This window comes from Poecilia reticulata, chromosome 5 (assembly GCF_904066995.2).
Source record: "Poecilia reticulata chromosome 5, P_reticulata-male-v2, whole genome shotgun sequence".
NCBI classification, from domain to species: Eukaryota; Metazoa; Chordata; class Actinopteri; order Cyprinodontiformes; family Poeciliidae; genus Poecilia; species Poecilia reticulata.
Genome location: NC_088834.1, coordinates 30,819,159 through 30,832,336, shown reverse-complemented (window position 1 = coordinate 30,832,336; position 13,178 = coordinate 30,819,159). Strand labels below are relative to the sequence as shown.

At 39.0% G+C, this 13,178-nt stretch overlaps 3 protein-coding genes across 7 annotated transcripts in view; 2 read left to right on the top strand and 1 right to left on the bottom strand.

The window, feature by feature from the left end:
* Nucleotides 1–5,148, bottom strand: part of phactr3b (phosphatase and actin regulator 3b) — a 60,847-nt gene extending 55,699 nt beyond the window's left edge. Inside the window, exon 1 of the mRNA XM_081607462.1 lies at nt 5,130–5,148. Coding sequence (XP_081463588.1) covers nt 5,130–5,133 — 4 coding nt within the window. The 5' untranslated portion in view covers nt 5,134–5,148. The remainder of the gene's footprint in view (nt 1–5,129) is intronic.
* Nucleotides 1,233–7,043, top strand: acot8 (acyl-CoA thioesterase 8). Its single transcript, XM_008410202.3, has 6 exons — nt 1,233–1,492; nt 3,101–3,237; nt 3,329–3,554; nt 4,545–4,702; nt 4,797–4,988; nt 6,203–7,043. The coding sequence occupies exons 1-6, from the start codon at nt 1,311–1,313 to the stop codon at nt 6,319–6,321; spliced, it is 1,014 nt and encodes a 337-aa protein (XP_008408424.1). The 5' UTR covers nt 1,233–1,310; the 3' UTR covers nt 6,322–7,043.
* Nucleotides 7,044–7,677: 634 nt separating this feature from the next.
* Nucleotides 7,678–13,178, top strand: ift52 (intraflagellar transport 52 homolog (Chlamydomonas)). Of its 5 annotated transcripts, none has more exons than XM_081607465.1 (15): nt 7,714–7,833; nt 7,980–8,015; nt 8,197–8,366; nt 9,478–9,565; nt 9,669–9,798; nt 9,883–9,958; nt 10,060–10,131; nt 10,221–10,347; nt 10,448–10,531; nt 11,042–11,110; nt 11,188–11,342; nt 11,415–11,502; nt 11,579–11,687; nt 12,687–12,832; nt 12,968–13,178. In XM_081607465.1, exons 3-15 carry the CDS (start codon nt 8,248–8,250, stop codon nt 13,007–13,009), a joined length of 1,305 nt encoding a protein of 434 aa, XP_081463591.1. In that variant the 5' UTR covers nt 7,714–7,833; nt 7,980–8,015; nt 8,197–8,247; the 3' UTR covers nt 13,010–13,178. The 5 variants fall into 5 exon arrangements, with proteins under 5 accessions (XP_008408408.1, XP_081463591.1, XP_081463590.1 ...); XM_081607464.1 differs by having other exon boundaries at nt 7,715–7,833; nt 7,921–8,015; XM_008410186.3 differs by lacking the exon at nt 7,980–8,015 and having other exon boundaries at nt 7,678–7,833.

Below are 13,178 nucleotides of genomic sequence, written 5' to 3'. Positions count from 1 at the left end.
GAGGAGAAGACCTGGCTCTCAGTCTATGTTCTAATTCATCCCACAGGTATTCTGTGGACCTTGCTTTGTGCTCTGGTTCTCAATCATGTTGGAAGAGGAAGGGGCCAGCTGTTCCCACAAAGTGTGGAGTATGGAATTGTGCAAAATGTGTTGGTATGTTGAAGAATTCAGAGTTCCTTTCACTGGAACCAAGGGGCAAAGCCCAGCTTCTGATAAATAACCCTTCACCATAATCGTCTCTCCTCCAAACTTTACACTTGGCACAATGAAGTCAGACAAGTACCATTGTCCTGGCAACCACCAAACCCAGACTCATCCATCAGATTGCCAGATGGAGAAGCACGATACGTCACTCCAGAGAAGGCACCTCCATTGCTCTAGAATCCAGTGGTGGAGTGCTTTAAACCACTGCATCCAACGGTTTGCATTGCACTTGGTGAAGTGTGGCTTGGATGCAGGTGGTCACCATGGAAACCCATTCCATGAAGTTTCTGCACACTGTTACTGAGCTAATCTGAAGCCCATATGAAGTTTGGAGGCCTGTAGTGACTGAATAGTCTGCAGAAAGTTGACGATCTCTTCGCACTATGTGCTTCACTGTCTGCTGACCTCGCTTTGTCTGTTTACGTGGCCTACCACTTCATGGCTGAGTTGCTGTTGTTCCCAAACACTTCCATTTTCTTATAATACAGCTGACAGTTGACTGTGGAATATTTAGGAGTGAGGAAAATTCACGACTGGATTTGTTGCACAAGTGATATCCCATCACAGTTCCACTCTGGAATTCACTGAGCGCCTGAGAACAACCCAGTCTTTCACAAATGTTTGTAAAAACAGTCTGCATGCTTAGGTTCTTCATTTTACACACCCATGGCCATAGAAGTGATTGGAACACCTGAGTCCTATTTAGGATAGGTGAGCATAACTTTGCCAAATATAGTGTATATAACTAAGACTTGAATGCATGTTTTCAAAAAATACTTTTGAAACATGCAGAATTCCCCACTGCATCGCAATTATGCACAACTTTCTGTTAGATTTCATAAAATTCAAAATACGTTGAAGTTTAGGCTGTACTTGAAATGTGAAAACATTGAGGGAATATACATTTTTTTACAAATATAATTACCTGCTTGTTTTTTTTTAGTTCAATAACTATTAATATTTCATATGTAATCTACAAATATACGTATGCATTGGAAAGCTTGAAAATAGAATGAAGGAACTCACTTCACCACTGGGAGGCGATAAAGAGCAATATATCTGATTGGCACCGAGCCTAAAGCAAATAAGAGGAAGTGCTGAAGAAAATGGCAGAAGGGAAAGTGAGCGAGAGTGATGCAGTTAACCGGTTAATTGATATAATAGAGTCACATAATTCAGCTGAGGATGACAGCTCGGAAAGTTCTGGAGCTCGGTACCCGCAGGACCTCCGAAGCGTCCTGGTTACCAGTGTTTTAAACCTGGAGCAGCTGGACATTGACCTCTACAGGCAAGTAGCTTCATTCAGTTCGTCACTTCTACAACATTTAGAAATTAGTTCACTTGCTTCGAGTTAACGTTGCTTCTAGTTCACTTGCTTTTAGTTAACTGGGGCTTTTGAAAGGATAAACAGTTTCACTGCTGTGTTTTTAGGGAGGTATTCAATGCCAAAAAACCGTCTCGGGTAGGCGACTGTCATGATGCCTGAATAAATCGCTGCAAACGTAAATAAATGGGTTGAAAAATACACATGATCGCGACTCATTTTAAAAAATGATTGAATCACATGCAAACAGCTGCAAGCTTATTGTGACTGGTTTTTCCAAGTTTAACATGGATAAAACAATTTCAGTGACTTTTTTTCAAAAAAAAAAAATTTGTAAAAGAAAAAAAAAAGCATTATCTATAAACCACTGGGAAAAATGCTTTATAATAGACTATAACAAATTGTATAGTCATGTTGACTACAGTTCCTGTAATAATTGTAATATAAAACAAACATTTAGATTTGCACTGAGATCATCTCCTAACTAAAACTGGCCTGTTTTTATATTGATGAGAAAATCAAAAATCCAATCTTTCACATCGTTTTTAGATGTGTCTGGGCCAACACAAGTCAATCAAGTGGCTGAGTTACAGAGTCCTGCTAATGACCTGACTATTTGACACAGGTGTTTTAAAGCAGAGGCGAATCTAAAAGCTGCAGGACCCCGGTCCTTGAGGCCTGGATTTAAGGACCTTAAATTTAAATCCTTAATTTTAAGGATTTAAGGGCCCCGGACATTAGGTCCAAGTGAGGGATGGACTCCAGGAGACAGCTGAACACACTTTTATCATTTTAAGGGTTTCAACCTGCTCTGAAGCCTCCTGGTATTGAAAATGTGAGAAGTCTTTCGGAAAGTTCTGAGTTAAGGTTGAGGGCTTATTTTCAGTAATAAATAAGAAGGTGAAAAAATATTGCACCCAAGCAGTCTGATTCAACATACTGTCTACTCTAATAAGTTATAGAGTTGAAAGTGTGATCTCTATATTCTTAAAAATCTAGAGATCACACTTTCTCTGTCAAAAAAGTGAGATGTAGCTTCTGCTTCCAATATGAATTAAAAATGGCTGCTAATGTCAGAAAGGCTGTAAAAAAGAAGTGCACCGATTGCAGTTTTCTGGCCGATCACCAATCTTTAAAAAGCCTAACCTTACGATTTCAAATTTGGCCAATACAATTGTTTTTTGTCACTAAACGCATAACTTTATTTGTGTTGCTAAGTTGTGACAACTTTTTGTCACAACTTGGCAACAAACTTGCTAAGTTGTCCACTTTACATTGGTTTCACGTGTAAGTATTGGCCGATCACGACGTTATGGAAATTGGAGCCTATTTGTCATTGCACCCTTACTGGAAAACAATATTTATAAAAACTGTTAATTTTTTAAAATTTATTTTTATATTTTATTTTGCTATGAACTGGAGATCAAAATGGTCATCCGCCAAACTCCATCAGTTCATCTCTAGGAACAGCTAGAAGCTACTAAACCTGCTTGCAGGCAGCTTTATGTTTTATTACGAGCAGCTGGATCTGATAAGGGTATTTTATTTCAGTCCCATCTCTTTCTCCCCCAGGGGAACGCACCACTGGGTGCCAAGCACACAACGCTTATTTGGCGGTCAGATCATTGGCCAGGCTCTGGTGGCTGCTGCCAAATCGGTCAGTGACGATCTCTATGCCCACTCGCTCCATTGTTACTTTGTGCGAGCAGGTAAGACTCGGGTTATTTAACATCTGGAGCCAAGCAAAAGTTTGAAGAGTTGAATCATTGTTTGTGTTTGTTTTCTTTTCTTTTCTTCCAGGTGACCCTAAGGTACCGGTTCTGTACCAGGTGGACCGCACTAGAGATGGGCGCAGTTTCACTGTGCGCTCTGTGAAGGCCATCCAGCACGGACAACCCATCCTGATCTGCCAGGCGTCCTTCCAGCTGCTGCAGCCGAGCCCGCTGCAGCACCAGTTCCCCATGCCGGTGGTCCCTCAGCCTGAAGACCTGCCCACCGTTGAGGAGATCATCCAGCGTTACCTCAGGTACGGCTCTCTGTGGTGGAGATGTGAGCCTGGTTGGCAGGTCACCAGTCAGATGTTCTGCTCTCTGTATTTTGTGGTGGACATGAGGTTTTTGATGAGGTGAAAGAATTACATGGTGGTGATGCACTCTGTCCCACCTGTGTGAAATTTGCTAGTGAATATTATAGCAGTAATATTTTTACAGTAGTGTTTTTGTGTCAGATAATAAAAATCAATGTTGGAGGTAAGCAATCAATTAATCTCATGATAAATTAAAACAAAATCAACAGTTTTGATTCCACTGATATTTTTTGAAGGATAAGTTTGTTTACAGAGACTTCTTAATCCATTTTATTTTTGTGTGTGCGTGGATTTGATTTCTGTTGTTTTTGGTTGTTTGTCTTGGATATTTAAAATGTCTTCCACTTCCTGTGCTAAAGTTTTACTGACACAATTAAAGTTTCTTGGTCTCCGAGAGTGTATCATTACACTAGTATAAATATATTACTTGAAAATGGATTCAAAACAACAATATTATTGCGTATCGTAATAATTACTGGAACAATTTATCATCAAGCAAAATATGTTATCTTGACAGACCTAGTTGAGGGAATAGCTAAAACGTTTTGAATTTAAGACGGTCTGAATTTCCTCCCTCTCTCTGGACCTCCTCATCCCTGAAGCCACCTCCTCCTCTGATCTGGGATCAGAGTTCAGGTATCATTTGATCTTTTGAGATGCCAATTGGCTACTGGTTGTGAGAAAAAGCACCTTGTTTCCATTGTTGTGCATCACAACAGCTATCTGAAAGTTAAAAAAAAAAAAAAGAAAACGTTGCACAGCATAAAAAACCAAAGGGATTTGTCCAAACATGCAATGCCTCACCCCTATAAAAGTGAATGAAATTGTAGAAAAAGGACAGATGAGAACTCACTGCTCCATCTGGCTGCACAACAAACTCTTGTCTTCATTCTGCTCTGAATGTGATCTGAGGATCTGCTCGCCTCACAGTAAACCAGACCTGACAGAGAGTGCAAAACAAGGCCTGAACAAACTCCTGGCTACAGAGGTTCCCATCGAGGTGAAGCCCGTCAGCCCAGCACAGTTTTACCGCCATGTTTCAGGACAACCGCGGAGGCTGTTCTGGGCCAGAGCGCGAGGACATATCGGTAATATCTGAACAACCCATAACGGCAAAAAAAACAAAAAAAAAACATAATTGAACGAGTTCTGTGGATGCAGATGGCTTTTGTTCCTATGCAGGTGAAGGAAACATGAAGTTGCACTGCTGTGTGGCTGCCTACGTGTCAGACTTTGCCCTCCTGGGGACGGTATTGCTGCCGTACCCTAAATACAAGGCCCGCTTCACCGCCTCCCTGGACCACGCCATGTGGTTCCACAGCACCTTCCGTAGCGACGAGTGGATGCTGTACGAGTGTGACAGCCCCTGGGCAGGTCAGTACCTCCTCCTGTAACCCCGCTGTCCCCACATACCTGCCTCACTTTGTTCTGGACAACAATGGTGAAGATGAACAGCAAAATACGAAATAAGTGTTGGCACCATTCTGAGTTCTGCTCGATTAATGAATGACTCACTCATTTGAAGTGGTGGAACAAGGACCTCTTAGAGCAGTGGTGTCTAAAGTGGGTCCTGGAGAGGCCAGAACCTGGAGGGCGAAACACCCTGCATACTTTAGTTCTCCCCCTGGTGGTAGTAACAACCTTCTCAGAATGTCAGTGTTCTTCTTAGTCCTTCTGATGAGCCATCATTGGATCCAGGTGTGTTAAATCATGGAGAGAAATAAAACATGCAATATATGCCAGCAGACTTTGGACACCACTGTGTTAGAGGTTTCTCCAAGTGACTTATTTAAATCGTTATAAATTCTCACCGCTCTAATTTTCCCTGAGTTGACGTACCAACCATGACAACAGAAGTACCTGTTGTACTACCTGAACCTTCAATTTGGGGTTCATTAAAATGCTCTTAAAGGCTCTTTGCATGTAATCATACTTAAACTAAGGACACAGATTGCTCAGCCTTACATTTTGGGGTGTGTCCATTTTCAAGTCTCACTCTAGCCAGTTAATGCCTAGAGATGCACCAATCTGATATTAATATCTAAATTGTTGCCAATATTGAAAAATTCTAGATATGGTATCGGTGGCAATGTGCCCTATGCATTAGGGCAGATCTATTCAGTCTAATTTTGAGTGCTGTCATGCTTTATTTATTTTACATCATATTTAGAATTCCTAATTGCATTTTCTGAACCATTTGAAAGAAGGTTTGTTGCAATTTGTTTTTACATGTTTGACCAATGTAGCCAACCTGTTGTTTCAGTTTCTACATTAATTGTTGTACTCTAAATTGCGCTGACTTAATAAAATAGTTGTTTTTACATGTCATTTTACAGGTTGTAAAGCCATTGGTGTATCTATGTGTGCTGTACTGGTGCAGAGTTTTCAAATAGATTTGTAATTCACTACATTTATGTCTGTGTTTAAACAAAGAAGCGTTTTAAGTCAATTCAGCTGTTTTTCTGTATCAGGTCGATATCGGCCGATACGATACCTCAGATTTGTCCTTTTTCCTAAATTTTTCTCCATTTCCAGTTTGAGCCTAACATTTGTGTTCGTTTTTGGTGTGTGGTTGTTTATTCCTGCAGGAAGCAGCAGAGGACTGGCTCAGGGCCGGCTGTGGAGAAGAGATGGGGTCCTGGCTGCCTCGTGTTCTCAGGAAGGGGTCCTCAGAGTCAAACCTGTCCCAGAGAACAGCAAGCTATAGCAGTTCTTTTTTTTTACATAATTGCTATAATTATGAGTGACATCTGCTGTTTTTAAGTGTTTTATGGAAGGATTGCTTTTAAAATGTTCAAATATCATAAATTAAAATTATGCATTTGGGGGGGGGTGAGTACAATCTTTCTAACTTCTAGGATTTTACATGTCAGGACTTGAATACAATTTTATTCAGTTTTATGAATGAGTGGGATATGTTTGTGCACTGGAGGCTAAAATATAAGCCATGTTAGAACCTAATAAAGATGTGATGATATCTGAAAACCCCTGCGGATGCAAACAGATGTACCGTTTATTATGACTGTAGAGTTTGACATTGTCTATCAGCTTGAAATATCTCAATTTTATAAATTAGTTTTTATTTATTAACACATTCCCAAAGACGGAAAAACCTAGAGTGGCTTTAAGCTTTTCTGTATTTCTTTGAAACATTCATGCAATGATATAAAATGTAAAAGTCAATATGCAATGTTAACTCCTTTTGTTGATTTATGTTGCAACATCTTTGACCTGTGGTGCCTTGATAACATGAAACACAAAGCATTGTAACTTGTTTTTAATGTATAATTTTCCTCACAGGGGTATCACAGAAGTCACTCTTGTTTCAATTGTTGCACTAATGTCAAAATGTTCTTTGTATTTAGCTTGAATGTGAAAAAATTAAGAGAATTCTGCACTGTAACAATAAACGTGTAACTTGTGATAAAATGTTTATGCATTTAAAACCTGTGAGGAACAAGCAGTTCAATCAACAGGCTGATTGAAGAACAATCACCCTGTTTTACTAAAATGCAAAGGGATGCATAAAAAACTGAGCATGACTTTTCTATATCTCTTCACATGGAACTGGTAGAGATTATTGCGCAAGAAAGAATTTTTATTTTTTATTTCATAAAATTAAAACTCGGCCATGTTTGTACTGTGGGAGGAAGCCAGTGTACCAGGAAATAACCCACATATGCAAAATACATGAAAATAATTTAAAACATGGGGTCTATTATCAGTGCCACTGTGCAACCCTTTTATACAGCTTATGTAAATATCTACTGCCAACATTTTCCTTCCTTGCAGAATCTCCAAAAGTTGTTGAAAGTGTTTTGGAGATTTCTATGGAAAAGTAAGAGAAAACTTTCAATATCACTCTAGGAGTAATTCAAATTCAAAAATACTATTGATCCCATGGGGAAATTAAATGTAAAAAGTATGATGACTCGGTCATCTTTCCCTCCTCTATCCCTGCTTGTAATTTAATTAAATATGTAAATATTAATAAAATATAGTACCTACAATTTTATAATAAGCCAATTCCACAAAAGGAATTAAGAAAATCTTAGAGGAAGCTTTTGTTTTGACACGTAGCTACGCCACTCGGTTGCTATGTAGTTCGCGCCCTTAGTTACCAATTCTTCCCATGATGCATCGCTTCAAGGAGAGCTTTAAGATATTTAGTTAACGCTAAATAACATTCTATAACAAAATAATATTCTTTTGAAAGGAAGTAAGTATTTTTTATCTCCTTTCTATACTCTGTTTTTAATCACATATCCGGAAAACTGATCACACTAACGTGTTTCAACCCCGTTAGCGGTAGATACTGACAGCAGCTAACGTTAGCTTCTCAGTTTATGAGCTTTGTTCTTTCAGCTGCGGACTGCAAACATGTATATTTAAAAAAAAAAGGTAAGTCTTAGAAACGGTTTCTGTGATATGTGTGAAACAATGCTGGCTTAATTGTTTTTTGTCGCTCTATGAAGTGCAGTGAAACAGCCGTGCTAACATTACCGCTAGCTTTCTACGCTACGTGGTAGTCTACTGAAGGCACGAGACTTTGTTTAATATTCAGTTTATATTGTTTTTTTAGGTATATGGAAGCAAACACAACCCGAAGTCTTAAGTTTGCACATTAATAACGATGGAGAAAGAACAACAGAGCTTCATCATCTTTAATGCTTCTAAAAGAGAGCTGTTTGGCATCAACAATGGCTACAAGTACATGCAGAAGAGACTCAGAGCGCAGTGGAAGATCCAGAGGTAAGAGTAACCCCACTGCGGTCAGCGTGTTTAAGTTAGACATATTAGTACAGAAGTAAAGGTGCGTGTCAATAAATTAGAATACCATCAAACGGAAGTTCAGTTCAAAACTTGAAACTTCTATATAGGTCTGCATAATACATATAATATGTTGTATATATTTTCATTAGTTGCATGTCTTACAGCTAATGAAAACCCTAGTACATTTGAATGTCATATAAAAGCATTATTATTTATAATACCGAAATATAACATTACATCAATGTTTTGGCCTGTACAATCAGGGGGAAAACTGACTTAATTGTCCAGAAGACTATCACTGACATCCTCCACAATGAGAGTAAGCTGCCAAAGGTCATTGCTAAATAAACCCGGTGTTCACAGAGAGCTGCATGGAAGTAGAAAGTTGAGTGAAAGGGAAAGATAGTGGTAGAAAATTATGCACAAGAAACTTGAATATCTCCAGCCTTGAGAGGATTGTGAAACAAAATCCATTCATGTGTAGGGAGGTTGGTAAGTGCATCTAAATATTGTGAACTTTTCAGTGGCATTTTAACTTATTGAGATTATATTTACACTGTACTCTGGGTTTGAATTATTTAAATTATTTCGTGACAATAGCGCTGCCACAAAAGCCATAAAATAAATAAACAAATACACAGTGAAATAATTACATATATTTTGAGATAAAAGTTTTCCTTCAAAGGACAATCAGTAAATACATTTTATTTAGACCATCAGATAGATTTGGTTACAGTGAGGGGAGTCAGATTTCTTGACAAAAATAACAATTTGGATCAACACACAAAGAATAAAACATTATTAAAAATGGCTCAATAACCATGAAAACAGTAAAAAAGAAAAAAGAAACACTGACTCAAATACAGTAACCTGTAGATTAATAAAATAAAATAAAACTATATTAAAACTAGGCTAATTATTTTTTATCTAAACTTAGTCTAAACTTAGATAAATGATTTTTTTATCTAAACATAGTCACACTTTACCCTCCATACTGGCTACATACAAGCCAATTTAAGAAGTTAAAACTATGTGTCATGACTTTAGATTTTATCCTCCTTACTGAGTAGCTCATCTTCATCCCTCGCAGTATAAAGGAAGAACTGTCTGTAGAGAAGCTGAAGGGTGTGAAGCTGTGGATAACTGCCGGCCCAAGGGAGAAGTTCACAGCATCAGAGGTGATATGCATTAAGACATTTCACAGCAGCGGAATGTTACACAAAAGCTTCAGGAAGAATGAAGATCGTTTGGTGCAAACTTATCCCGTATTTTTTTCCACAGCTGGAGGTGCTGAAGCACTACCTGGATGGAGGAGGAAACATGCTGGTCATGCTTGGAGAGGGAGGAGAAATGAAATATGACACAAACATCAATTTCCTCCTGGAGGAGTTTGGAATAATGGTCAACAGTGGTGCGTACAGCAGTCTGACGCAGACCCCAGATTCGCCGGTCTGAGTCGGCACCAATCTTTCTCTCTCTCCTTTCACTGCAATAGATGCTGTAGTTCGGAATGTGTACTACAAATACTTTCACCCCAAGGAGGCCCTGGTGTCCAACGGCGTGTTGAACAGGTCAGCTGTCACCTTCTGGTCTTCGTTATGGAAATGCACTCTTTAATTTGCAGAAGTTTTATCATTCTCCTTTTTTTCTTTTTCTTGTTTTTTTTTTAAAGAGAAATCAGTCGAGCTGCCGGCAAAGTGGTAACCGGGGTGATCGAGGATGAAGCTATTGGAAACAACACACAGTAAGCAACTATGCTTTCCAAAGCTGGTTGCTTTGGTTGGTATGGTTGCTGTGGTCTGAAGTTGAGTTGACCTGTGTGGGTTTCTGCAGGGCTCTGACATTTGTGTACCCTTTTGGAGCCACACTGAGCGTGATTAAACCTGCTGTGGCTGTTCTGTCAACCGGCTCCGTCTGCTTCCCGCTCAACAGGCCTGTCCTGGCCTTCTACCACGGAAAGGCCCGTTAATTTCATACTTTCTACATATTTTACCCCCAAACTTCATGACAATAACCACCTGTAAATATAATTAGTATAATTAGTATTTTGTTTCACACAGGAGTCTGGCAAACTGGCCGTTTTGGGTTCCTGCCACATGTTCTGTGATCAGTACACAGACAGGGAAGAGAACAGTAAAATAATGGTGAGTCCAAACGTTTGAAGAACTTTTGGTAAAATGATTGATAACAAATGGGTGAAGATCAGCTCAATGTTTTAAAGGGGTGTGTTTTCCAATGGTACCACAAAATGTGTTGGTATATATTGATACAACGATAAAAATAATAAAATAATTGCAGCTTATTTTCTGGTATATGACAGTAATCAGAGCCCCAAAACACAAACATTACTCTTAAAAAAGAAACCTAGAAGGAAACAAACTTCTCCGGGACACCAGTTACATAAAAAGCATGATTTTTCACTGCTTACGTTTAACCGTATTTTCTTGTTGACTTATATTTATCTATGATCTCATGAAAGTATCTGTGGAGAAAACACTAAAAGTAGCTTTATGGGCTTTTAAACCTAATCAGTTACATAATTTCAGCAACTGTATACCTTTGAAATTTATGATTTTTTTTTTAGCTTCTTTTTTAGAACATTTTGAGCAACATGCAAAAACAGCAATCAAACTGTTTACCTCATTTCATTGCAGGACGTTGTGCTTCAGTGGCTCATGTCAGAAAACATTCAGCTGAATCAGATCGATGCAGAGGATCCCGAGGTGTGCAGACTGGACCGTATTAAAAGATCACCACCAGCGATCGCCGTTAGCTCACTTCCTGTTGTTGTGTCGCCTAGATTACAGACTACACAATGCTGCCAGACACGGGCCGCTTATCGGAACAGCTGCGAGTGTGTTTACAGGAGGGAGACGAGAACCCGCGGGACTTCACCTCCCTCTTTGATATGTCTTTGTTCAATTTGTCGCCCCACAGTTTACCAGAAGTCATAAGGTATATGGAGCGAGTGTTCAACACACGCCTGGTTTTTTTCTGTCTCTCATAGCTAAAACAATGTGTTTGCAGTTCCTTTAAGCAGCTCAATGTGAAACACGAGCCGCTTCAGCTCATCACTCCACAGTTTGAGACGCCGCTGCCTCAGCTTCAGCCTGCTGTGAGTCTGTGGATTCAGCATTCATTGAGCAGGAAACAGATTGTAACACTGATGGATGCTATTTTATCCTTGGAAGGTCTTTCCACCTGCGTTAAGTGAGTTGCCTCCTCCCATGCTGGACCTGTTTGATCTCGATGAAACGTTCTCCTCTGAGAAAGTACGACTCGCCCAACTTACCAATAAATGTAAGGAGATTAGAATCACCAATATCTGGCTAACTTTCTATTGAGTTGGTAGCTTGCAAATTAAGTTCATTACCAAAACGTCAGACAGGGCTTTGCAAAAAATAATTACCCCTTACATCATTTCACATTTAGTGACATTAATTTCACTTTTTTTTCTAGTACAACTACAAACCTATCAATACATAATTGTCCCTCTAAATTGAAAAGGAAACTACGAATCAGGAAAATTTAAATTACTAAGTTGTTGAAAGCCATAAGTTGTCAAATTTGTAGTTTGCCATCTTAGTTTTAGTCAAAAAGTCAAATTTTGTTGATGTATTGATTGGTAAAAGAGCATTGAAGGGTGTGAATTTATGGGCATCATGGAGGACAACATTTGGAAGGTGGTGTTCTGGTCAGAGTCTGAAATTAAGCTTTTTACTGCGTTTGTGATGAAAACATGAATGAGCAGTAACATATTGTGGTGGCAGGATCATCCAGAGAAGGTGGATGGTCTTAAATAGAGGGAAACTGCTTCTGTAGCAGGATCTGACTTGACCTTTTAATTTTTAGAATAAAAGAGGGGAAAATGTTCCATCTGGATGTGTTCAGAGCTGCTAGAGACAAACCAAAAACACATCAGGATGGTTCAATGCAAATGCAGGGCACATTCCAAATATGGATGTGTAAACTTAACATTCATGCAGTAAGTTTAATGCTACATAGAGCCAGTAGATATGTCTTTTCAACCATTTCTTCAGTGATCGTCTAATCTGCATTAGTAGTTAAATTGTGTGATCTCCTTAATCACACTGCAGTTTTCCACCTGTGTGCAAATTTATCTGCTTACTGACCAGATTATAAACAGGAAACTTTTTACTTAAAGCTCATTTTGGTGACCTACTTGTAAACATTTAACATGCAATGATGGACTGGATATGCAGATTTTGTAAAGCAAAGCTTTAAGAGTGAAAGATTTAAATTGTCTCATCCGTTAAACTTTTTTTTTTTTTTTAAAAGGCACAGATGATGACCTTGAGTTTTATGTACGCAAATGTGGTGAAATTCTGGGTGTGACACCGAAGCTGGATAAAGAGCACAGGGACGCCAAGCACATCCTGGAACACATTTTCTTCCAGGTGGTAGAATTCAAGAAACTTAACCAGGTGAGATGGTTAAGTTTACGGCGGGTGCCCTGCAAATATTGCTTTCCCTGACAAATGCCTTTCAAGACCAGACACCATGATGTATGGCGACTGCTGTGGGAGCCTTCACTAAAGCAAATGTTTTACTTTTTACAGGAACATGACTTCGACCCAGAGACCCAATTCACTCCACTCTGATCAGAACCACAATCACGTCAAGACTTTTTCCTCATGGTTTCAATATAAAAACTACATGGAGACCAAGACTGTAAACAAATGTTATTTCACACTGCATTTTATTTAATGGAAACAAATGTGTTTACTTTATTAGACTACACTTTATAAAAATTCTGTAATTTGACCCTGA